Raw genomic sequence first — 25676 nt, 5'->3', positions numbered from 1 at the left:
GGTTTTTCTTCTGGTTGTATAACTTAAAATGCTAAAATGTTTTATGTATCAAATAATTTCCTAAGAGTCACCAAGGGGTTCACAGAGAAACCACGATTTGGGTCAGTTATTTTATTCACCCAGGTAGCCATTTATCAGTCCCAGAAACCCAAAGTGTGAGGTAGTGCTCTGCCTCTACCTGGGACTTACCTCTGCTATTTGCATAATTTTGGTTCCCAGTTTCCCTCTTACTTTCACTGGAGGAAATTGAGGGTTGAGTCGGCATGTGATAAGGGAATGCTTAAATGGTTTGGATGTGTTGTTTCCTCTACTTGACTTGATGGTTTTGTAGATCCCACTCCATTTCCCCTGCATGAAAAGCCTTAGTGAGCCCAGGTGGGTACCTAAGCCTGGGTTGCAGTCACTCTGCAAAGTCCCTCAACCCAGACTTCTCTTAGATTTTAGCCTCCTAAGAGTTTGGATTTTCCATGCCCTTTAGGTGATCACAAAGAAGAAACTTCTCTCAAGTTGTGGCAAATAGCCTTTCTAGGAAAGAATATATATTGCTCCCACTGCTGCCCAACCCCAATTCCACCTCATCCCCATGGCATTTTCCTGTATCTTTGAATAAACCCATGAGAGATTCTGAGTAAAACCAATTCCTAAAATCACTCCTGTCCCTCCAACCATCCCAATGGACTGATCTCAGATTTCTATCTTGAAACAAAGAGGTTAGAAATCAGCTTTTAGTACTGTGTTGAATGAAATATTTCACATGCCATTACTTTAGTTTTAATGTTAAAAACAATTTAAGAATAGATTATAACAAAACAGTAAGTTCATAGTATTCCAAAGTTTCACTTGTTAAATGCACTATTAATAGCCTACTGCTATATAATATTCATTTCTAAGCTACTAGATATCAACAGAGCTAAACTCAGACCTGGTTATTTTAAAAGCATATTTCTCTCTTTTTTTTTTTTTTTTTGAGACAGAGTTTCGCTCTTGTTACCCAGGCTGGAGTGCAATGGCGCAATCTCGGCTCACCGCAACCTCCGCCTCCCGGGTTCAGGCAATTCTCCTACCTCAGCTTCCTGAGTAGCTGGGATTACAGGCACGCACCACCGTGCCCAGCTAATTTTTTGTATTTTTAGTAGAGACGGGGTTTCACCATGTTGACCAGGATGGTCTCAATCTCATGACCTCGTGATCCACCCGCCTCGGCCTCCCAAAGTGCTGGGATTACAGGCGTGAGCCACCGCGCCCGGCCAAGCATATTTCTCTTTATGTTCACAAAAGCTCATTAATCATCTTAAAAATCCTCCAAGCATTGACTTCACAAAAACAAAAATAGAAAGATAGTTCTTTGTTTATTGGATACCCAATAATTTAAAAAATTAAATTTGGCTTTAGTATCATTAAGTAAGGGTATCACATCCTCAGTACCAAAAACTAACAAGAAACTCATTTTCTTCTTAACAGCTACAAAGGTAAAAAAGAGGGTCAAGGATATATAAATACAACAACTTTTAATTAAAGAGAGGATTAGCAAAGATAATTGAAGTCCACTTATAATTTCAAATTTGCTTTTTGAAAAAGTTTTATTTTTAATTCAAAGAGATTAAAATAAGGAGCAAAACTGATATGAATTTCAAATACTCGTTCTCTGCCAATGATCAAAACAATTAGAGATGAAATGAAAACAAAATCTTAGGTAATTAACAGACTGGATAGTCAAGTTTAAAATCAATAAGGATTAACTTATTGTTAAAATCAATAAGTATTAACTGTTAATACACTTTGGTATCAGAAAGCTTACACCAAAGTTTGTTAGAAGGGAGATTAAACGGGTGTTGATATATTACACAGAAAGAAAAGAGTGAAAAAGGTGGTGTGGAGAGAAAGCTGAGTCCTTTGGGTCCTCCCCAAATCTTCTATCACTAAAGAAAAGTAACTGCTTGAAAGTGTGACAGGGTAATAACAGTAGCCTCTGGGCTCACTGCAGAAAGGAAGAAGGCCTTCAATTTTAATAATTCAGGGTCCTGTGGGAGAGACAGTCTTCTCAGTGGAGGAAGGGGAAATTTGTGGAACCCGAGAGGAAGAGCCCTTTGGTTCGTTGAAACTTTTAGTTTTGAGTTTTCTGTATAGCAAAAAGTGGAGACTTATATTCATCTTTGGGGAAGACCTCTTCCTTTGTTATGAGAAAGCCATCCTTTCCTTAGTTACAGGAATTGAAACAAGTCCTCACTTGACCCAGTGTTTTTGAAAAGGGGAAAGTGGTGACTTCGAAATGAATTCAGAAGCATCCATTCTAGAGTTAAAGAGAGCAGCCAAATGAGCTAGTGTATTTGTAGTTGTATATAGTTGAGACATGTTATAGTTTGGTATTAAAGTGCCTGCCTAAATGCAGTAGCTCAGAGTTTTCCTAGATTGCAAATGAGTATTTATTCAAATGAAGACATATTATACTGGTTTAAAATTAGACAACTTTAAAATAGGATTAGGAACCAGAAATTGAGATGATGAGACTAAAGACAGATGGAATTAATCAATCACAATTTTCCTCTTGATTCCATTTCATCCATATAAACAGAAATTTCTCCACAAAAAAATTTTGTGAAATGAATGACTGAGAGTTGTGATTCTGAGAGTTTTTGCCCCTTCAAAAAAAAAAAAAAAACCCCACAACTTTTTAATGCTCATATTAGGTACCTAAATGCTTTTTGATTGATGTGAGATTTCACTTGCTAGAAGAGTTTATTTAAGTTCATCTAAAATTTCCTGAGAAAAGAATGCACTATTTAAGGTATATTATGTCTCAAGGTACACACCCTGATTTGATAGAGAGGCACTAGCTACCAGCTTCCAAGTTTCCATCCTTTAGATCAGTGAAAGAAAGGAAATCCAGGCTCTTCAGTTTAGCTTCAACACTATCAGTAAACTCCCTGGAGGCTTTCTGCAGTGGAAGCCGGGGTGGGCCCATTGGAATCCCAGAGACCAGAGTCATGATGGCTTTGGTCTGTGACACTCCAAAACCTAGATGGGAAAAATAAATGAGGAAACATGACTGACTGTTCATCCCTCCACAAACATCCCAAAGAAGGAGACCATAGGCTAATAGCAACTACTACAACAGGATAAGATTAAAACAAAATATGAGAACATTTCTAGTCAATATGAAAGATAAGCTGTCATTTGAAATCCCTCTTCCTGCTTCAAACACATAGAAATGCTGGAAAATTTTAAAAAGCTGATCACAGTAAAAGAAAACGAAGACACAAGGTGAATCTTAAACCCAAGAAGGAGGAGTCAAACGTGTCAGGAATCAAGAGGTCAGAAAGATGAGGAGAAGCTGATGCCAAACAGCCCTTGAGGATAATCTGATTTAGGAATACACTGTTGTTGATCAAAGGAGGTAGGACTTTATTGCCAGGACAAAATTTAGTTTAGTTTATGTAGGAAGTCCCTGAGAAATGCAGTACTTAAGGTGGCTTGTGACTCAGTGCTGCTGTTTTCATGCTGGTGTTATATGGCTGGCATGGGAATGGAAAATGAAGTCTTGGATCTGTGCATGGTGAGAAGCTGGAATTAAACTCCCTGTGTAAAACTTGTAGTCAGCCTTCTATGAAAAGCAATAGAAAAAAACCCAGCCCACTGGTCTGGAGATAGAGAAGAAAACCTGACTTCTACCAGGGTTGTAGACAGAAACAGATCTCATGAAAGAAATCTCGAGCCTGAGCCAAAGGTGAATGCTAGATCCCAATATGCATTACAAACTTGGTATAGGTACTATACTAAGAAATTAACCCCAAAACTGGTTAGAACTGGTGGAACTACAGTGTCCTAGCAGAGGGAAATGTAAACTCACTTGATAGGGCACCTTACAACCTAATGTTTAATGGGTTATGCGGAAAACAACAGTCTCTGAAGATGAGCTCAAAGCTAAAAATTACAAAGCCCATGAGGAAAAGCAGCAGCATGAGAACTAGCAAGTTCCAAAATGACAAAACTCACATCTTGAGAGTAGATGACAGATTATTCTGAAAGAGACTTCTCAGAGATAAAAGGAGGAATAGAAGCCATAGGCTAAGAGAAGTAAAGAATGCTAGAGTACAAAACAATCAACAAGAATTACTGAAAAAAAATATATATTTAGGGAAATCAGACGCTAAAAACATAGTTAAAGAAAGGATTAGTGATTTTCAAGGTAGATGTAAGGAAATAATAGCATAGAAAGATATGTTAAATATTTTTTAAAATTGCGATACAGATTGAGAAAATCCAAAATACATCTAACAGGCTTTCAGAAGGAGAGATTTGAGTAAATGCAGTCAAAACAGTCTTTACAGATGACAGTAGAGAATTTTTTCAGAACTAAAGGAAGATAAAGCCTTCAGATTGAAGAAGCAGATAGAAGATCAGGTACACTGTTAATATGTAAAAAGCTTAACTAATAATTATCAATCATAATTTCCAATCCCTATCTTCTAAAATGTCTGTAATTTGTTTTCTTAGCTGGCTATTGCTTTCAGATTCGAGATATAAGAACTAACTTTCTTTTGCTAGGTTAGCTTAGGTACAGTAAACACTGAGCATTGGGAAGGAAAATATTAGCATGATTGAATATACAGTAGGCCTCCCTTGTCTGCAGTTCCACTTTCCATGGCTTCAGTTATCTGTCGTCAACTGCAGTCCAAAAATAATAAGATATTTTGAGAGAGAGACAGAGAGACTGACAACAGTCATATAACTTTTATTGCAGTATATTGTTATAATTGTTCTATTTTATTAGTTTATCTCTTACTGTGCCTAATTTATAAATTACACTTTACCATAGGTATGTATGTACAGGAAAAAAGATATAGTGTATATATAGGGTTTTGTACTATCTGCAATTTCAGGCATCCACTGGTCTTCTTGGAACATAACCCCCTGAGATAAGGGGGACTACTGCACACAGTCAATCTTTTAGTTCATCTAACATTTTAATAGTTCTATACCTATTTTAATGTACTTTAGGAACATATGATTATCACACCAAACCCACAATTTTGTGAAAACATGCTTAGAAAAAGGAAACAATAATAGGTAGTTCAAAGCACTGGTGGCACGCAAATGTGCAAAAATCATGAAAGTGGAAACACAAATGGAAACATCCTGGAAGGACTAAGAGTGGGCTGAGAACCCTGCAAGAATGAGGGGCAAAGCACATAGGAAGTGCTTGAGGGAGAGGGAAGAGTTGCCAGGATTATGCAGAAGGGCTCTGACAGAGAGCAAGGAGGTTTGCCAAAAATAAACTTAAAGCCCTTCCTGCATTAATGCGGGTTCAATTGGTCCAAGGGCCAATCTCTTGCAGAAGAGGAGCAGATGGTGGCATTTGTCATTTGTTATAGAATAAGATTTAAGACACTCTGGAGAGGTTCCTCTGCTCCGATTCACTGTATTTCTCCCCACTACTGCTCCTCAATTTTACTTTGTCATATTATCCAAACCTCCATCCATTTAAGCTTACATGTGTTAATAAACTCTGTTTAAATTGTAAATACTCTTGAGAGAGCTGTCAGTCATTCACAATTAAGTAAGATCTGTACTTAGACTGCCTTCCTCCTAGCACTTAGGCTGAAATCAGCCACAATGCAGTAGTAGCATTTTAATGAGCAGAGGCAAGTAAAGGGAGGGAGTGCGGATGGTTTAGGGAGAAAAAATGGAAAATGGGGTAGGTATGTGCTAAAATGGAGAAGGCTGCCAAGATCTTCCAACTAGGTTTACTTCACAGTTTTATATGGTTGGCCCCAAGGGTTAATAAGGGAAACAGATCTCTGCTTGCAACAGACCATTAAAAGGTGTGCTTGTTGAACCCTCAGAGAAAGTGATGGTATTCCATTTTCCTTACAGTCTCCAGCAGCAGGCAAAGCAGAAAACAGATGCGGCACTTACCTAGTTTGACCACAAAATTGATAAATCTCTGGATACAAAACTAGAAAAGAACAAACAAATCTATAGTTAGTATTACTGAACCGTGTAAACAATGTAAAGAAATTAGAAGTCAAACTACAGAAACCCTAAAAAGTCTGCACACCTTCATTTACTGAAGATCTGTCAGAGTGGAGAAAAATAGCCAAGTGAAGATGACTGGGATCCATCCAGGCTAACGTAAGATCTTTTCATACACGTACGCTTCACAGAATGGGCCCGTGCAGAAAAGAAGCTTCAATGATGGAATTGTACAACAGAGTAAAGATGGGAAATCACACCCCTTATCTGTCTGGCTTACATAGGTAAACTTGTCAGCTAGTGCAGTGGTTTTCAAACTTGGGTACAGATAGCTCTGGGGTTCCTTCCAGGATGCCTGAGGAGAACATGGCCAAGGCTAAGATTTCTGGGAATTAATTTCTAGATCCTCAGCTTCTGTAAGTGCTGTGTTCTAAAACTGATCAGCGTAAGAATTTGCATGGAATGGAGGTGCAGTTTGTTCTCTTGTTTCCCCATTCACGGTCTTTCTTTTTCTACTTTTGAAAAAAATAAAGACATACCTTCTATATCCATTGCCTTGGGATACCTCTGGAGTACCAAATAAAATAGCAAATCAAAATGTTAGCCTTAGTATTGACAAAGAGAGGGACACTGATTCCTCTAATTAACAGATAATAAGTCCTCTCAAAAATCAGAGGTTTTTCAATTATTTGCTTTCTACACTGCTAGCTACTCAGGTTTCAGCTAAAAATCATTAAAGCATTCTGTGATTTTGGCATATGACTCAAAAAATGTTCAAAGAATTGAGTGACACTGCTAAAACAAAATTTCCATTCTTATCTACTAACTTACATGAACACAGTTTTGAAGCACTTATTTCTCCAAAAACAAAAATAGTATTGATGTTGAACCTCAACTCATCCTAGCATTAAGTAATATTCATCCATGGATTCATAGAAAAATTGGTTTAAAAAAAACAGCCTCATCCATCTTATTAAGAGATGTATTTTCAATAACATTTAACTTTTATATTTATCAAAATGCATAACATATTTTTTGTTTTAATTGACTGTATGCTCGAAGTAAAATTCAATGTACAATAAAACTGTAATACCCAGAGACTTACATATGTGTTCTACCCCATGAACAATGTAGCACATTACATTTATTATCTTGTACTTTGCTGCTTTTTTCCATTTAACATAACATCTAGATCTTTCCAGGTCAGAATACATAAAGCTATCTCATTTTTAAGAGCTATATATAATTCAATTGCATAATATATTTAATCATTGCCTTATGGATGAATATTTGGGCTGTTTTTATCTTTTGCTGTCATAAACAAAGCTGCAAGGAATATCTTTGTACATGTGTCATTTCACTCATGTAAATATAACAGAGGGCATTTAAGTACATTAAGGTGAATGAGACAAATTTAACCCTAACATCTTGTCTGCTTCTTCACGTGACTCAAAGCTCTTCAAGAGCAGAAACCAGCTTTACTGAAAGTACTGAGCACAGCCCCTGGCATATCAATAAATGAGTAAATAAGACTCACTCACACATGCCTTTTTAAGAAGAAACACAGAATGTGGTAAACTAAGTTCCCTACCAACATTGTTTTGAATGGGATGATTTATTTAGAGTGGGACTAAGCGGAGAAAAAGATGGAGACTGGATCAGCCAATAAGAGAAGCCACTGAATGGAAGGGTCAGCATTACAGCTGCTTCAGTCTACTCCATCTATGATTTCCCTGTTCTGTTCAGAACAGGCTAGAGTTTTCAGGGATAACTTTTCTAGGAAACTAGGCAGGGTGGGGGAAACCATCAATGCAAGGAGATGGCAGTCTGCACAATTCATTCTTCTTACCCTTATTTAAACCAAAATCTTTTTTTTTTTTTTTTAATTGCATTTTAGGTTTTGGGGTACATGTGAAAAACATGCAAAGTTGTTGCATAGGTGCATTCATGGCAGTGTGATTTGCTGCCTCCCTCCCCCTCACCCATATCTGGCATTTCTCCCCATGCTATCCCTCCCCAACTCCCCCCCCCGCTGTCCCCCCAACTCCCCCGCAACAGACCCCCGTGTATAGTGCTCCCCTCCCTGTGTCCATGTGTTCTCCTTGTTCAACACCCTCCTATGAGTGAGAACATGTGGTGTTTGGTTTTGTGTTCTTGTGTCAGTTTGCTGAGAATGATGGTTTCCAGATTCATCCATGTCCCTACAAAGGACGCAAACTCCTCCTTTTTAATGGCTGCATAATATTCCATGGTGTATATGTGCCACATTTTTCCTGTCCAGTCTATCATCGATGGGCATTTGGGTTGGTTCCAGGTCTTTACTATTGTAAACTGTGCTGCAATGAACATTCGTGTGCATGTGTCCTTATAGTAGAACGATTTACACAAAGGCTCAAAATAAAGGGATGGAGGAAGATTTACCAAGCAAATGGAGAAGAAAAAAAAGCAGGAGTTGCAATTCTCATCTCTGATAAAATAGACTTTAAAGCAACAAAGATCAAAAGAGACAAAGAAGGACATTACATAATGGTAAAAGGATCAATGCAACAAGAAGAGCTAACGATCCTAAATATATATGCACCTAATACAGGAGCACCTAGATACATAAGGCAAGTTCTTAAAGACTTACAAAGAGACCTAGACTCCCACACAGTAATAGTGGGAGACTTCAACACCCCATTGTCAATATTAGACAGATCAACGAGACAGAAAATTAACAAGGATATCCAGGACTTGAACTCAGACCTGGAACAAGCAAACCTAATAGACATTTGCAGAACTCTCTACCCCAAATCCACAGAATATACATTCTTCTCAGCACCACATCACACCTACTCTAAAATTGACCACATAATTGGAAGTAAATCACTCCTCAGCAAATGCAAAAGAACGGAAACCATAACAAACAGTCTCTCAGACCACAGTGCAATCAAGTTAGAACTCAGAATTAAACCAAAATCTTGTCAACATCTAGCTTATGTGGCATAGCTTCCTAGATCCCTACCCAGTTCCTATTCTTAGCTTCACCTCGTCTGAGGATGGACAAAGGTGAATGTTACATAAGGTATTTAAACTTTAAGGAGGAAGTAGATTTATGATGGCTCAACTTTGAGGCCTAAGCATAGGGAATAATTAATCACTTCTGGATTCTGCTTCTTCATATTCTCTCTGGGTTGGGGCTGCAGGTCACTCCCTCTAGCCCCCAGGGTGCTTTGTACTTCTTCTCTGTCATCTCCGATGGCAGCCTGTCCTGTTCAAAAAGATCCCACAGCCAAGCTGCATTAGGACCAACCACTTGCTCCAATCTTACTTCTGTCCCTCCATTCCCATTTATTTTCTTGGGATACTTCTCTCAACTACATATACTATCCTGAAGATCTCCATGCCTCTCAGACCCCAAAAGTGTTGCTCTTATGTCTACCCTATTTTCTTCCAATTCATTCCATTTACTTTTAGATGATAAATACTTCCATTTACTTTAGAACCATGTATTAGAACCAGATGTTAGCTGGGTGTAGTGGCACATGCCTGTAGTCCCAGCTACTCAAGAGGCTGAGGTGGGAGGACTGCTTGAGCCCAGGAGGTCGAGGCTGCAGTGAGCTATGATCATACCGCTGCACTCCAGCCTGGCCAACAGAGCAAGACCCTGTCTCTAAATGAAAGAGAACCAGCTGTTGAGACTGTTCCACCCTTCACTGAGGTTCTTCTTTCCCTGGATGGCTAGACTGTCCTCCATGGAACATTCACAGCAGCCACTATGTCCTCTGGGATCTTCCCTGCAACATATCAGCTTCTGCTGGTTTTTTCTTCCTGTCTCAAATCCTGTATCTACTTTTGGATCACCCTCTAGGCTCTTACTTCCTTCCTGGTGGATGTTTCTAGTTCTCAGCACATTTCCAGGGTGAACGAGACTGACCTGCCCTGACTTTGAATGAAGCCTTCCCCGTTTTAGGTTACCATGTTCATAGCTTCCTCATATTCTGTGATAACTCTGGTGTGATGTCCTCGACGGGACAGCATGTGGTCATTTTCCCAGAAATCTATGACCATTATAGTCACAAAAGTACTTTGAAGATAGAGTAAAAATAAGATCCTTTCTAGGAGGAAGAGAAGAGCCATATCCGTATGGGGCCTGTCCTGATTAGACATGTAGGGAACACAGACAATGGGTACAGCTTTGGTTTTAAACAAGGAAAAGAAAGAAACAGAAGAAAGGTAAAGAAAGAAGCGGCTGGGCAATTTTAGTGAGGGCGGGTATGGTAGGAATGCTGGTGAGAGAGAAGAAAAAGAATCCTCAATTGGAAAAGGAAAAAGGCTGTGGGAAGGGAAGAAAACGTTTACCTGATAGTTCAGGGCTAAAGAGAAGTCCTTTCTTTCAAAAGCCTCCAACATCTGGCTTGTCTTTTTTCCCAGGTAGTTGTAGGTACTGGAAAGACAACAGCAAATACTGCAGCTTCAATAACTGAACAGGAAAGGTCCAGATCTTCAAATCCCTCCTGTTTAAAAGGGAAAAAACACACCCAGCCCTCCTAAAGTCTGTTTTTGGGTCTTAATCTATTAGGGGATCAGACTGCCTTCAGTTCTGAGTTTTCCAGCAATACTAAGCAGTACTGCAGAGAAGGAAGAGTGACAAAAGGGGATAAAGGAAGAAAAGTGGAAAAAAGATAAAATAGGAAAAAAAAAAAGCTGGAGTTGTATTTGCTAGGAAGTGACTGAGGCCAGCTCCTGCCCTAGGGTACACACAGGTGCAATGCTAGACAAGAAATGTGGAAAAAATGTAGCATCTGAGGTGAGTCCTAAAAGGCTTATGCTAAAAAACTGGGTGGATGGAGCACCATGGTAAAAGGGGCAAATCCCAACAAATTACCTACATTCCTTGCCAATGTGTATATTACTTAAAGGCTAGTTTCTAGACAGTAATAGTAATAATGATGATAATAAAATGAGGGACCATTTACTAAGTGCCTATTACATTACAGGGGCTTGACATAGATCATGTCTAATCCTTGTAAAACCATGGAAGGGTAGGCCTGGTTTTTATTTTGATCAAAGAAGGGCTGCAGAGTTGCCGCAAAAGCTTTTCCATTATGTCATGATATCTTCAATAATAATTCAATAAAAACGCAGGTGAGAATAGTTATTTGACCTGACAATACATTTTTGTGGACTGAAACTCTCTAACTCTACCTGTAAAGACAAATATATTAAATGAATCACTGAATTATCTGAGGCCTAGTTGTACATCCTCCCCTTGGATTCTGTGTGATTTCTCAGTATTTTATAATAACTTATCTTCTTTTACATAAGCTAGTTTAAATGGGCTTCTGTTATTTGTAACCAAGTAATTTCTGAAACCAGCAAGGTAGAAGGTTATAGAAACTCATAATAAGGACATTTCCCCAAGTTCTTTAAATTCAAATGACTTCTTACATAGTAAGTCGGTATCAGAAAATGTATTTATCTTGATGTACAAAGAACAGAAATGTTGTTGGACTTTTAATATATAGGCCCTGGGTCAACAGCAAAGGATTCCAGGAATGTGAAGCTCATGTTATCTTCTGGCAATAGTCTAAGGAAGAACAATGTCTGAGGAGTTTCAGACACTAAAATTTGAATCCCAGTGGTCTTAGGTGTATCCTTGGTTAGAAAGAAGGATGATTCTAACTAGGGAGAAATGAAGTCTAACCAAATGTACTTTGCTTATAGATTATGTTGACAGAATTAAAATGCCTAGGATGGAGGCCAAAAAGGAGGAGTCAGAAAAGTAAGAATTTCCAGGGGGAAATATGTTTAATGGTGATATGATTTGGATCTGTGTCCCTGCCCAAGTCTCATGTTGAAATATAATCCCCAATGCTGGAGGTGGGGCCTGGTGGGAGTTGACTGGATCATGGGGGCAGTTTCCCATGGTTTAACTCATCTCCCTTTGTGCTGTTGTTGTGATAGTTCTCATGAAATATGGTTATTTACAAGTGTGTGGCACCTGACCTCCTCTTCCTCCTGCTCTGGCCATGTAAGATGTATCTGCTTAGCCTTTCTCCATGATTAAAAGTTTCGTTCAGAAGCCAAGCACATGCTGCCAAGCTTCCTGCACTGCCGAATCATAAGCCAATTAAACCTCTTTTCTTATAAATTACTCAGGTATTTCTTTTTTCTTTTCTTTTCCTTTTGAGACAAAGTCTCGTTCTGTCGTACAGGCTGGAGTGCAGTGGTGCAATCTTGGCTCACTGCAACCTCCGCCTCACAGGTTCAAGTGTTTCTCCTGCTTCAGCCTCCTGAGTAGCTGGGACTACAGGTGTGCACCCCACGCCCAGCTAATTTTTGTAATTTTAGTAGAGACAAGGTTTCCCATGTTGGCCAGGCTGGTCTTGAATGCCTGGCCTTGTGATGTGCCTGCCTCGACCTCCCAAAGTGCTAGGATTACAGGCATGAGCCACCATGCCCAACCACTCAGGTATTGCTTTACAGCAATGTGAGAATGAACTAATACACATGTTCAGCAAATACAGCATTCAAATTTCCTGAGTAGAAATACCCCTGTAGTTACGATGGCTGTCATGGGCCATCTTGGCTTGGTGAACAAGCCATTTATATTATTCAACTCAGTCGCTCTTTCTCAAAGCCAGCCTCACCAAAATATGGTATAAATGTTATTTTGCTCCCTTGGTACCTTTCAGTGAATGCAAACATTTCATTCAATCTGCTTACAAGCATATTCTAATGAATTAGGTTAACATGAGCAGTGGACATGCTAATTGAATTGCTTGTCTTTTGCTAAGTAGGCATTGGGGCACATGATTCCGGTTAGACCTGACACTTGCCTAGGTATTGCTACCTAATGATGTCCCGAGATGCCACACTTGGGCAGCCATGACTGGGCATGTGCATACTGAAGCAGAGAAAGCCCATCTGGATACAGATAGAGAGAAGAGAAATGAAGGCATGTGCAGAAAGATGCAGAGGTGAATCTCTTCAAAAAACCACACATGGAAGATGATCTGCCTTGGCTGTTGAAATTCTGCAGTTCTTGGCTTTCATTTTCTCTGAGGCCTGGTTGTACATCCTCCTCTTGGGTTCTATGTGATTTCCTAGTATTTCATAATAACTTATCTTCTTTTATATAAGCTAGTTTAAATGGGTTTCTGTTACTTGTAACCAAATAATTTCTGACAAAGATAGAAACTAACGAAGTGTGAGTTCATCCTTGAGACACTGGTCACCAGGGTCTATAGCCCTAAGGGTCAGTTCCTGCTAAGGTGTAAGAACTTAGGGCATGTGCTCAAGTCATGTGTTCATGTATCTCACCTCTAATTGCAACAGGTGCTTCTAAACAATGACTGAATTTCTTTTTTTTTCTTTTTGAGATTGTGTCACACTCTGTCACCCAGGCTGGAGTGCAGTGGTGTGATCTTGGCTCACTGCAACCTCTGCCTCCCGGGTACAAGCAATTCTCATGCCTCAGCCTCCTGAGTAGCTGGCATTACAGGCACATGCCACCACATCAGGCTAATTTTTTTTATTTTTAGTAGAAATGAGGTTTTACCATGTTGGCCAGGCTGCTCTCGAACTCTTGACCTCAAGTGATCTGCCCACCTTGGCCTGCCAAATTGCTGGGATTACAGGTGTGAGCCACCATGCCCGGCACAATGACTGAATTTGTAACAAAGAGCTAAGCACTATTTCATTTCCTTTCACTGGAAGAATGTGGAAAAGAAAGGAAACTTCTATTAGAAGGGATGTACATGCAAGCGATACAGCTACTTTAGTGATGAATGCCTTGATGGGGGACATAATCACCGGGAAAAATGAAACATGCTTACCTGCCCACTGCTCCAGTTGCTCCCATCACCAGAGCACTCAACAGTTGCTAATCAGAAACAAAGAATATTCACTTTTGTAAAAAAAAAAAAGAGAGAGAGAAGAGATGCTACTATATAAATAGCTACACAAATTGTTTTGGAGGGAACTGACCTGCTGCAACATGCTAGGGGGTGACTTACCTCATCCACCCCAAAAAGGAAAGCAAATTGTTGCTGGCGATTCTGATCAACACATTGACCAAAGTCTAAGAGATCTGTATCACTGAATTTCAGCCCTTGGAAGGTGGGGATCTTATCCTGAATCCCGTCCAACAACTCCTCAGCACGAACTGTTCAAAACAATAAGTGCCTCATTAATCTGCACATCTCTAGGAAATAACATCTCATACAGCACCACACATCTGCCGTGAGCTGCCACATGCTGCTGTCAGCCGGAACTGACTGCACACTGGGCATAATCACTTGTGCCTGACTAGCAGCTCCTATGTATTTGTCCAATTATAATCCTAAACTTTCCATTCCTTGTGAAGTGTAAATATCTATTTGGTCTTAGTTCCCGGTTCCTGAGACAAAGTACCTAAAACCCTTACAGACAGGAATGCTAGGAGAATATTTATTCTAACATTTGGTCTTCAACCCCGATTCCTGACATTCTCAAGACCTTTGTAATTTCCTGAGTGATAGGAGCATCTGACACAGAGCTCTTAAATCCCTTGGAGTCTACAAAATGATATGTATATTTCTGTACGCTATGAAGTTGACTGGTGGCTGGATCTCCTAGATAGCCTCAAGATGAGGGCTGGTTGCCAGGGAAACCAACCCTGTGTTTAGAGGGCTGGAACTTTCAGTCACACCCTCGGTCTCTGGGGAGGAGAGGGGGACTAAAGATTGAGTTGATCATCGATGGCCAGTGATGTACTCAATAATGCCTACATAATAAAGCCTCCATCAAACCCCAAAAGAACAGGGCTTCTGGGTTGCTGAACACATGAAGGTGCCTGGTGGATGGCTTGTTCAGAGAGAGCACGAAATCTCCATGCCCCTTCTCACATATCTTACCCTATGCATCTCTTCCTCTGGTTGTTTATCTGGATCCTTTGTAATAAATGGACAATAGTAAGTAAAGTGCTTCTGAGTTCTCTGAACTACTGTAGCACATTAATTGAACCCAAGGAGGAGGTCAATGGAACCCTGATTTATAGCTGGTCAGAAGTACAGGCCACAGCCTGGGACTTGAGACTGGCATTGAAGTGGGGGCAGTCCTGTGGGACTAAGCCCTTAAACTCTGGGATCCAATGCTAACTCCAGTAGACAGTGTCAGAACTGAATCCAATTAGAGGACACCCTGTTAGTCTCTGATGAAGAACTGGTTGTTGGGGGGGAGAAATGCCCACACACATTTTGGTGGCCAGAGGTAAGATGTTTTGCGTTGAGTGGTAAGCATGAGAGTAGAGAACAGGAAAAGCAGGTTTTGTTTTTTTTTTTCCCTCAGAATGTTTATAAAGTACAGTTGAGTGGTAAGTATGAGGGTAGAGGACAGGAAAAGCAGGGGTTTTTTTTCCCTCAGAATGTTTATAAAGTACAGTTGAGTGGTAAGCATGAGAGTAGAGAATAGGAAAAGCAGTTTTTTTTCCTCAGAATGTTTATAAAGTACAGCCTCTATTTTTCCTCTTATGGAATTTAGAAGAGTGGGATTTTAAAATTAATCTAAGACATTTCATCTAATTGTAAAACTCTTCTCTCTGAAGAAATACAGTAATAATAAAAGAAAAGCTAGAAAAGAAGTCAAAAGAGATCAGAGGACTCTCCTATGTGCTACAGGCACTAAGAATACAACAGGTTCAAGGCAGACACACTCCTGTCCTAGTGAGGGATACAGACTCATGTCTTCTCAATAAGAAGAAGCGGTGTGTGTGATAGAGACAAAAGGCGTATGCTACAAGTGCCCAGAGATCAAATTTCCTTTCATACCTAACAACTTCCATTATACGGCAGTGTGAATGATTGATAAGGCATGGGTCTTTAGAGTGAAATTTAGTAACAATTGGAACTGCCCAGTTAATGGTGGTGGGCTTTTGTGGCATGGGGTAGGGTGGGATGGAGTGGTTTCTTAGCATAATAGGGTAAGATGTGAAAGTTGGGAGGAAAGAAATATCAAAAGAAGCAGTACTTACTCTTTACCCCTGTCAAGGCAGGAATGTGATAGTAATAAAATGGCACAGCAGGGGCGGCAGCAGCCACTTCCTTTAGGAAATTAATCAGGACATCTGAAACAACAGCAGGAACAGTCATGGTGTGAACAGGTGTAAAACAGTGGCTTTCCTTGGTTAAAAAAAAAAAGAATCACCTGATGAAACAACCACGTTTCTCAGAAGCCTCAAATTCTCAACCACTCTTACCATTCCTGCTATTGCAATGTTTTTGCAACTCACTTCCTTCAAAGTTTTATTTTCCTTTCTGTAGAAAGCCCAAAATAAGATGGTTATTCTCCTACCATACTAACCTCTATTAAAAAAAATTGATGAAAACCTTCCCACATATTAAGAGATGATCATGAAATACATTTATAAAAACAGAAGTCCATTACATAAGACTCTTGTCTTCTTACTCCAAGGAGGCTAAGTTTGGACAGTAAACAACAGAGACTACTATAGAATAATAGATTAGAATAATAAGGTTGTAATTAAGAAAATTGTGTAACAAAAAGATAAACAGTATCTGCTTCAAGATACAAGTTATAGGAGTAGGGGCACATTTCACAAGAATTCCAGCAAAATTTGGTACTTTTCCCTTTGGAGAGAAATCCAGACACCCTGGTTTGCTGAGGAAGTGGGGTTTCCTATACCATCTCATGGGAGCTTCGCCTGTAACACTACTGCAGATGATAGGTCTAGCAGCACTCCTCATGTTTTAGATGCCACTAGGTAATGGGAGAATTTTATGTACATCATCTGAATACCGTTATGATGTGTATTCAGTCTAGGATAGTATTTCTGACAAATTATTATGCATACATTCATTGTTTTTCCTTTTAGGAAAAATATTCATTTAAAAATTTGTAAAGCCATGTGAAAAAATTTTTAAATGTTGGGCTGGACACAGTAGCTCATGCCTGTAATCCCAGCACTTTGGGAGGCTGAGGCAGGAGGATCAGCTGAGACCAAGAATTCAAGGTCATCCTGGGCAAGATCATATCAGCATCTCATCCCTACAAAAAAATTTTTAAAAAAATTAGCTGGGCATGGTGGCACATGCCTGTAAGTCCCAGCTACTTGGGAGGCCAAGGGAGGAGGGTTGCTTGAGCCCAGTAGTTCAAGGCTGCAGAGAGCTATGATCATGCCACTATACTCCAGCCTGGGTGACAAAGCAAGACCCCATCTCTAAAAAACAAATAATTTAAAAAAATTTAAACTTTAAAAATGTTCATTTTAAACTCCCTATTTGTAAATATTAAATTACTTATCTACATCAGCTATTTTCTATGCAACAATAATAGGTGATATTTCATGATGATTTAGACCTATTATACATTTAATTATGGATTTACTACATCGTGTAGGCAAATAATGTCTGTTTTTATCCGTCTAAAATTTGTATTTCCTAAAATTTATATTTCTATTTTGGCTAATCAAAAAGGATTAAAAAGACTTAGTATAATTAGATACCATAAATAGTTTCCACAGAGAAAGCAGTGAAGAAAGAGAAAGCAATACTTTGGTATTTCGGAAGGCAATGAATATTTCTGTGAAATCTCTTAGAATTCATTTACTTAACCTTGAATAGGATATGTAGTCTCAAAATGCCCATCGCTTATATTCTTCTAAGTAAAATGGTCCCATGCTTTGCCATGTGACTGACACCCTATGTAACTCACTGGTCCAGGAGCAGACATTTGACCCAAACATAGGCATCTACAGATCAACCAGGGACTCAGTGGATAACTCAGATTACTGGGCAAAAGAACTGAAGTACTTTAAGGCAGTCTCTTTTATGGATCCAGGGAGAGCAAATATTTCAGTACCACTGTAGCACTGCAACTTAAGCCTCCAATCTACAGTACTTTACTTTCACAAATTAAATATAACCATTTTGAATGGAGGCAAGAAGAAGTGATCCATGTGAAGTGTCATGCATTCAGACCTATCCACTTACCTTTGGTCCATGGCTTGAGGAAGAATGGTGCAATGACAGCAATGCCATCAGCTCCTATTTCTGCTGCATGTTGGGCCTTTAAAGGAAAAAAGACGACCATAGAACAAGTGATTTATTATAGTCACCTACAGCTTAGATACTAAGGTCTGTAACAAGCTCTTCAAATTTGCCTACTGATGCACCACTGGAGAGTGGGAAAATTAGCCAAATTTAATGAACGTCATTGCCAGGAAAATCCCCGGTTGCAAAGTAAAGCTCCTTATGAAGGTGAGCTGTACACTTAATCTTATACTTCTTCATATTTTGGCAGTACAAAAAACCTTGCTCAGGAGACATAAATGGTTCATTTTGATGAGTTGTAACTGTTAATTGAGATATCTGCTGATGTAATTTCTCGTCTGTTCAGTCCATTATGATACTGTCTTTGCTGTCCAATGACATGACAGTCGTATTTTAAAATTTATATTACAGATTGGGAATGCAGTTGAGACAGGTTGAAAATGAAAAGCTTATATACATCACAGAAGATACTTTACACCATGTTTCTGATATTTTCTCAGATTCCTCCAGAAAAAAGTATTTCCTCTTGCTGGGCCCTTGTAACACATTCTATCTATTTCAAATAAAGTACCTAAACCTACCTGTGGTAAGGCAGTTGTGTATGGTGACTGTCCTCCAACCAGAGTCTAAGTCCCTCAGGGCAGGGCTCAGATCTTGCTCACCCTTGAGTCCAGGTCAATCATGGTGCTGGGCACATAGCAAGGAACCAGCAGATGCTTGTTGATTGTTTCAAAATATGCCCCACTATCTAAAAAGGGACAAGGGCTTCCTTCTGAGACTTTGACTTATACTATCTATATCTAATAGACATGATTATCTTTCTGCAGAAGTAAACTAGCACAGTTAAAAGGAAAAACTGGGATATACCCCAGTGAAGGCATTGGGATTAATTTCATTAACACAGGATCAGAATGTGATATATTTAAATCATTTGCTTAGTACTCTGTTTAGAAAAAGAGTAGAAAAGTAAACTTAGCTGAAATCAAGGAAAGAAGAAACACCTAAGAGAGTCGATGGCAGTTTCCATTTGAGCATCATCCAATAAAGAGTTACGGCTAAGCAGATGCTAATGTTATTGTCTCTTTGACAAGACTACCCCTATACCAGGAGATTATCCCTATACCAAAGAATTATTCATTCCAAGTTTACCTCTATACCATTCTGGTGTTCAGCCCAATAGGTGATACTGTCATTCATATCATTACATGATAATATTTTAAAATTTATATTTTACATTGGAAAAGAAGCAATTGAAAAGAGAGAAAAAAGAAAAATATACCCTACACCATACTGCCTTAGTTGAAAAACCTTTTGTAAGAATAGCAAATCAAATGTAATAATAAAAAAACCAATAATAAATCAAATAAATAAAGCAAATCAATAATAAATCAAGTCTCTAAATTCTTATTCCACATTTATCAAGGCTAATGATAGATAATCCTTTGCAGCTTGCCTACAGCACTAAATTGCATTTTTTTTTGCAAATATATATTATACATCCCATTTCTAAATCCAAATAATAGCCAAAACAAACCAAACCCATTAAGAAGAAGCTGGGCCAGAAAAAGTCATTATAACCTTTGGAGTTAAAATATCTAAGTTCTGAAAACATGGTTAATTTGTAGTAGTCTAGGCACAGGGCCTTCTGATGAACAATTTTAAATATCTTTGTGCTTTCTTTTCTTAACCAATTCACCTAGGCCTCAGAATCACCACACCACCTGCTTTTCTGCCACCTAACCTGCTAATCCCTAAACCTGGAGCAATCCAATTGTCTGTATTATTGTTCCTATGTTCTGTGTACCAGGAAAAAAAAATTCCCTAACTGTGATGAAGGATGGTATGACAAATTTATGACTTAGAACTTAAGTTAGTTTCCAGCATCACTGAGCAATCCCTTTTGTGTTTTAGCTCCCTCTCCCTTTCTCCAATGCAGAATTCACATTTGCCATTCCTCAAGCCTTTATCCTTTGCCCCTCAGTGCCCTGCAGATGGCACTGCCTTCTACTTCCTGGAGAAAACAGAAATTGGCTCAAGTTCTGCTCCTTACCTACAAACTCAGCTACAGCTGCATCCATCCTTACTCTCCTTGGAGGAAGGTGCCTCCATCTCCTATCCTACAGTCATCATCATCTGGAGCTACAACCCTTTCTTTGTGGCTCAGTGCCTGCTTCTGCAGTGAGCCCCTGAGATCCTATACCTTATCTTTTCAGGCACAGCATCCACCACATAGCAAATATAGTATTGATTTTAACTGCAGCACAAAAATGGATGCCCCTTGAGTGGTCTCTCCCGGATGGAGCTGCATACATACCAGCTCTTGTGACTCCTTCAAGCTCAGTGCTCCTACGTGAATTACCACCTGATCCAGCCTGCAAAAGAGAAAACACTGCTGCGTCGTGTAGAGTTTAGAGGAATGCAGAAGGGCTGCAATATCCTGGTTTGCACTGGTTTTAGCAGTTAACTGATGCCTTCTTAGTCTCACTTATTAAGTTCTATAGCAACATATTTAATATTAATCTACCTAAAGAGGCTTATGGTGATCTTTTTAACATAGATCATTGATGTCAAAGTCTAGTCATGTTACTGAGAGGTTGGTTGTGATTTGACTGTGCCTAGGATGGTTTTGATATCACAGCAGAACAGATTCAACCTCAAAGGAGATAATTAAAGGCAAGATTAAAATGGTATTCAATTTCTTCCTTTCTGTAGGAATACAGCCATTCCTGCAATGACTTCATTCAGAGTCAGTGGGAAGGTGGAGTATACAGTATCATGGAGGTTTCATGTTGCCAACAGCAGAAATATATGCTGAAAACCATTAAACATGTACAGACATGGGATTCATCTCTCATTAAGTTAGAGGCAGAGGATCACAGAGATAATTTAGCCCATTATCTTAAAGGTAAGTAAATTGGAATCTGTAGAAATTAGTCTTATATTCATGCTTACATAAAAAAAAAAAACACTTCTAAGTTGTGATAAAAGACACAAAACTTAAAAATCAATTCTAGGTTGGGTACGCAGTGGCTCATGCCTATAATCCCAGCTCTTTGAGAGGCCGACTTGGGCAGATTGCATGAGCTCAGGAGTTCAAGACCAGCCTGACCAACATGGAGAAACCCCATCTCTACTAAAAATACAAAAAAAGTAGCCGGGCACGGTGGCACATGCTTATAATCCCAGCTACTCAGGAGGATGAGGCAGGAGAATTGCTTGAACCTGGGAGGCAGAGGTTGCAGTTTGCCGAGATCATGCCACTGCACTCCAGCCAGGGCAACAAGAGCAAAACTACATCTCAAAAAATAAATAAATAAATGAAAACAAACAGACAAATTCTAATGGAAATAAAGGATCTAGTTTAATCATGTTAGAGTCAATAATTTATGTGTCAGGTGTCAGGTATTACATATGATTTTAGTAAATGATATTGCATATATTTATGTAACAGTGCTTTGCATATATCTGGCACTGGCCAATACTTGTTGACTTAGATCAAATGTAAATTGAAAAAAAAATCAAGATGCCAATGGTGAATCAAGCACTAGGGAAGAAATCTAATTGGGAGATGGTACAACATAACTGTTAAGAACTTATATCCTGGGTGCGGTGGCTCACAATAAATGCTTAATAAATATTACCAGTTATTACTGTTAAGCCTTAAGAATAGAGCCTTAAAGAAAAAAAGTGGGACAACAACAACAACAACAAAAAAAGAATAGAGCCTTTTAATGCTGTAAAAAATAAAGAAAACAGTAAAGATAAGGAATCATTAGGGATTTAAAAAAATGTCTAGGGAATGGAATTTAAGGTTCAGCTAAGCAGAATTTGAAAAACAATAACTGATTAATCAATACATGAGTACTTAATTTGGTTAAGCATTGTTTTAGATGCTGTATTTGGTGGTGTCACGTGCATGAAGATAGGTATGATACTGAGATATTTTTGATTGGAGATAAAAATAGTTTCCTCAAAGAATCCAACCAGGAACTAGTCCTGTGGGCAGTGAATTCACTTTAAAAAGCAGTTTCCTATCTTGCAAATCTCCTCAGAATTTGGCCAAAAGGGGACAGTTGCTCTCATACCCCAATGGTCATTTTTGGGGGTACTCCATGTTCCATCTGGGGAGAGGCTACAGTGAGACTGGTCTTCTAAAAGTGGGATTAATAATGTTCAGCCATGAATGCAGTTATCCCAGTGAGTCTTCTGAAGGACCCTGAATAACACATACCCTCATGAGACAGAGACACCACATTCCTGTTTAGGCCCAATCACGGAGTCCTCCAGGGGTTCCTGCTAGCTCTGTCTTAGGTAGAACAGGACCTAGCTGGGAAGTGACATGATCAGGTTTGTATTTTTAAAGAATAGAAGATATCTGAATGGAAAAAGGAGGGTTGACTGATCTGTTGGACTCTCACCAGCAGTTTTATTGCATGACCCCTTCCTTCACTACCCCTTTGTCTTGGCTTAGGTGAAGCCAATCATCCATTTTGCTCTTCCTCTTTCTCCTGGGCTGCTAGATACAGCTACCACTGTTGGAAATTTAAAATACAAATTTCCTAGTAATCTCCCAATCCAGGAGAGGGCTCCAACGAGCCTTCTGGCTGTTATGACTCATTTCTCTGGAGGGGCTATTCCAAATCTTGACTATTCCTGTCAAGCCCAAAATTCTTACCAATTACTTGTTCTGGGCAGATGTCCGAGTCCCAGAGACCAAAGATGAAGCGGCTTTCAAACACAGACTCCCTTACCCTTCCTCCTCTCCACCTGTGTGTGGGGCTACATCACCATTTGCTTTCCTCCTAGCTTCTCAGCTTTTTTTTTTTTTTCTTTTTTGAGATGGAGTTTTGTTCTGTCATCCAGGCTGGAGTGCAGTGGAGTGATCTTGGCTCTCCGCAACCTCCATTTCCCGGGTTCAAGCAATTCTCCTGCCTCAGCCTCCTGATTAGCTGGGATTACAGGTGCTTGCTACCATGCCCAGCTAATTTTTGTATTTTTAGTAGAGACAGGGTTTCACCATGCTGGCCAGGCTGGTGTCGAACTCCTGACCTCGTGATCTGCCTGCCTCAGCCTCCCAAAGTGCTGGGATTATAGGTGTGAGCCACTGTGCCCAGCCAGTGCTATATCTTTAAAACCCAATGTAAATTGTGAGTTGAATCAATTTCTGATCAATTCATCAGGATGTAATCCTATCATCAGTGGAGAAGCATCTGTATTTCAAACCCCTAGCCAACCCCCCATCCAAGACCTTTCATCAGAGTTATCAATTCACCACTTTTTTTTTTTTAAGACACTGTCTTGCTCTGTCACCCAGGCTGGAGTGTAGTGGTGTGATTTTAGCTCACTGCAACCTCTATCCCCCCAGGCTCAAGTGATCTTCCTGTCTCAGCTTTCCAAGTGGCTGGGACCACAGGGGCATACCACTATGCCCGGCTAATTTTTTTTTTTGTAGAAGTGGGATCTTCATATGTTGCCCAGGCTGGTCCTGATCTCCTGGGCTCAAGCAATCTGCCTGCCTAGGCCTCCCAAAGTGCTGGGATGACAGGTGTGAACCACTGTGCCCAGCCAAGGTTTACTGGTCTTTTCTGTGTCTTTACTCTCGTCTCCCCCGGCAGTTTTTCAGCATAGAAACATGCTCAACATTTTTCCACTTAACGAAACTGTCCTACTTTCAATCTTGCCTATTCCTTCCTAATCTACTACTCCATCTCTCCTCTCCTTCTCTTTGCCAGAAATCTCTCTGTGAGGATCGGCTGCACTCACTGCCCCCACGTGCAGATGTCTGCTGCATTCTATAGCTAACTGCAGTCTGGCTTCTCTACAATAACCTGACTGGCCCCACTCTCTCAGAGGTCATCAGTGACTTCCTGTGATGTGTCAAACCTAGTGGTTTTCTCAGTCTTTCATATGCTGACTTTCATGGCATCTAATAGTTATTATAACAAATGTTACAATGAACACAGCACCTACTGCATCTACTGCAAATAGTTACAATGAATTCTTACATTAGTGTGAATGTGTTATGTGAATGATGCTTGCCAGGCACTGTTCTAATCCTCACTACAACCTCCTAAGTGAGGTACTATTATTTCTACTTTAGGAGTGAAGCACACAGAAGTTGGGTGATGTGCCTGAGTCCCCAGAGCTAATAAAAAGCAGAGCTGGGCCTCAAACAGACAGTTGGGCTCTATGGCCCCTGCTACACTGGCGCTCTCTGAAATCATTCTCCTCCCTGGCTGCAGTGACTGGACCCACTCCCAACCGCCCTCCTACCCCCGAGGGCTTTCTGTCTCTGCCTACTTCCCTGTCCCTCATTTTTGGTACTGTTCTTAATGTGTACCGTTAGCCTTCCTGTTTTCACACTCTGCCCATGGTCCTTAATCTTTTTGGACCCTAGATCTCACAGAATTAACTGAAAGCTGATGGTTCACCAGAAAATGCTTCCATGAATATGCACTCAAACTTGGCATATAATTTCAGAGTACTGGAGGTACCCTGAAGCCATGAAGGCTTCCCAAGGACATCATGGGCTTCACACTGACAACCTCTGCTCACTTACCTCTGGTCTTTTACCTCCACCTAAGACAACATTGATTATTCCCTTCTTGTTTATGCATTCATCAGAAGGGCTGGGGTGTTACTTTTCATGATCTAACATCCCTACCGGATGGTCAGCAACCTGAAGGCAGAGCCCCTACTTTATATTGCTGGTGCCTAGCACAGTACATGACATATAACAACGTAACAGACAATCAATAAAACTTAGTTAACTGTCAGTGCTTATGGAACTGATACTATCCTGTTTGTTCAACCATAGTATGAATTGGGCATTACAAAAATATATCACTACATGGAAGTTTAGGAGCTACAGAAAGTCCTCAAACAGCGCAAGAGGAAGCACCATAAAAGAGCACGTTGAGTTGGATGCACAGAGACCTATAAGGAGAAATGGGCCAATACAAGCATCAGGTGCTCATCCCAAGAAGGGAAGGGGTGTGAGTTGCTCAGTGGAAGGGCCAGGTGACCAGCAGAGTCCATCACCACCCTCCCCTCTTATCCTCAGCCCAAGGATGTTAGGTAACTGTGAGGGGATTGGCCTTGTAGACAGATAAGAGGCAGTTTCCCAACGGAGCCTCTGAGAGGCAGGTGTGCCTAGCAGTTTGGCTGCCCTTCTGCACAGAAAGGGAGGGGGCTCTTCTCCAAAGAGCCAGGATTCCTGGGGCCCTGCTCATCTTCCCACCAGCTGATCTTGAGCCCAGGCTCTGACCAGAAAGCAGGGAGGCTGTATCCTCTGGGGAAGAGGCTCACTGAATACAGCTGTTGCCAAAAAGCATTTTTATCCTGGGCAGCCACTCACTTGTCCTTCCCTTTTGTCATCCACTCCTCTGCGACCCGGCGACGCTCTGAGACGCTCAGGGACAGGCCTTCTCCCGTTGTGCCATTTACTGTTCCAAACAAAGAGTAAGTCAGTGGGACCAAGGCATACTTCTGCTCCTCCCACCCCGAGTCTGAAAGTGCAGGGTCAGAAATTTCTGCACTGAGGATGGTCAGGAGGAGAAAATGCCACATTTCCATTTTCACTTCAAACTCCATCTTTTTCCCACCTTCACCTTGTCAAAAGCAGTGGGAAGGTTAACTGTGACTCATAATTATAAATCTGACCTTGATATC

The 25676-nt window shown here is 40.2% G+C and overlaps 1 protein-coding gene across 4 annotated transcripts in view; it reads right to left on the bottom strand.

The window, feature by feature from the left end:
- Positions 1–2102: 2102 nt before the first annotated feature.
- The window catches only part of NPL (N-acetylneuraminate pyruvate lyase), a 38966-nt gene continuing 15392 nt past the window's right edge, over positions 2103–25676 (bottom strand). For 2 of the 4 annotated variants that reach the window (XM_012444681.3, XM_012444679.3), the window contains exons 4-12: positions 25363–25450; positions 20320–20377; positions 17946–18021; positions 15968–16060; positions 13974–14122; positions 13794–13840; positions 10315–10399; positions 5917–5956; positions 2103–3015 (exon numbers count right to left, since the gene is read on the bottom strand). In XM_012444681.3, the coding sequence (XP_012300104.1) occupies positions 2831–3015; positions 5917–5956; positions 10315–10399; positions 13794–13840; positions 13974–14122; positions 15968–16060; positions 17946–18021; positions 20320–20377; positions 25363–25450 (821 nt within the window). In that variant the 3' untranslated portion in view covers positions 2103–2830. Of the gene's footprint in view, positions 3016–5916; positions 5957–10314; positions 10470–13793; positions 13841–13973; positions 14123–15967; positions 16061–17945; positions 18022–20319; positions 20378–25362; positions 25451–25676 lie in introns of all 4 variants that reach the window. The other 2 variants (XR_001106145.2, XR_010340412.1) reach the window with 2 other exon arrangements.

This window comes from Aotus nancymaae, unplaced genomic scaffold (genome assembly GCF_030222135.1).
Source record: "Aotus nancymaae isolate 86718 unplaced genomic scaffold, 86718_ANA_hifiasm-v0.15.2.pri h1tg000108l, whole genome shotgun sequence".
NCBI classification, from domain to species: Eukaryota; Metazoa; Chordata; class Mammalia; order Primates; family Aotidae; genus Aotus; species Aotus nancymaae.
The sequence above is the reverse complement of the archived record's forward strand: the minus strand, read 5'-3'. Positions and strand labels throughout refer to the sequence as shown.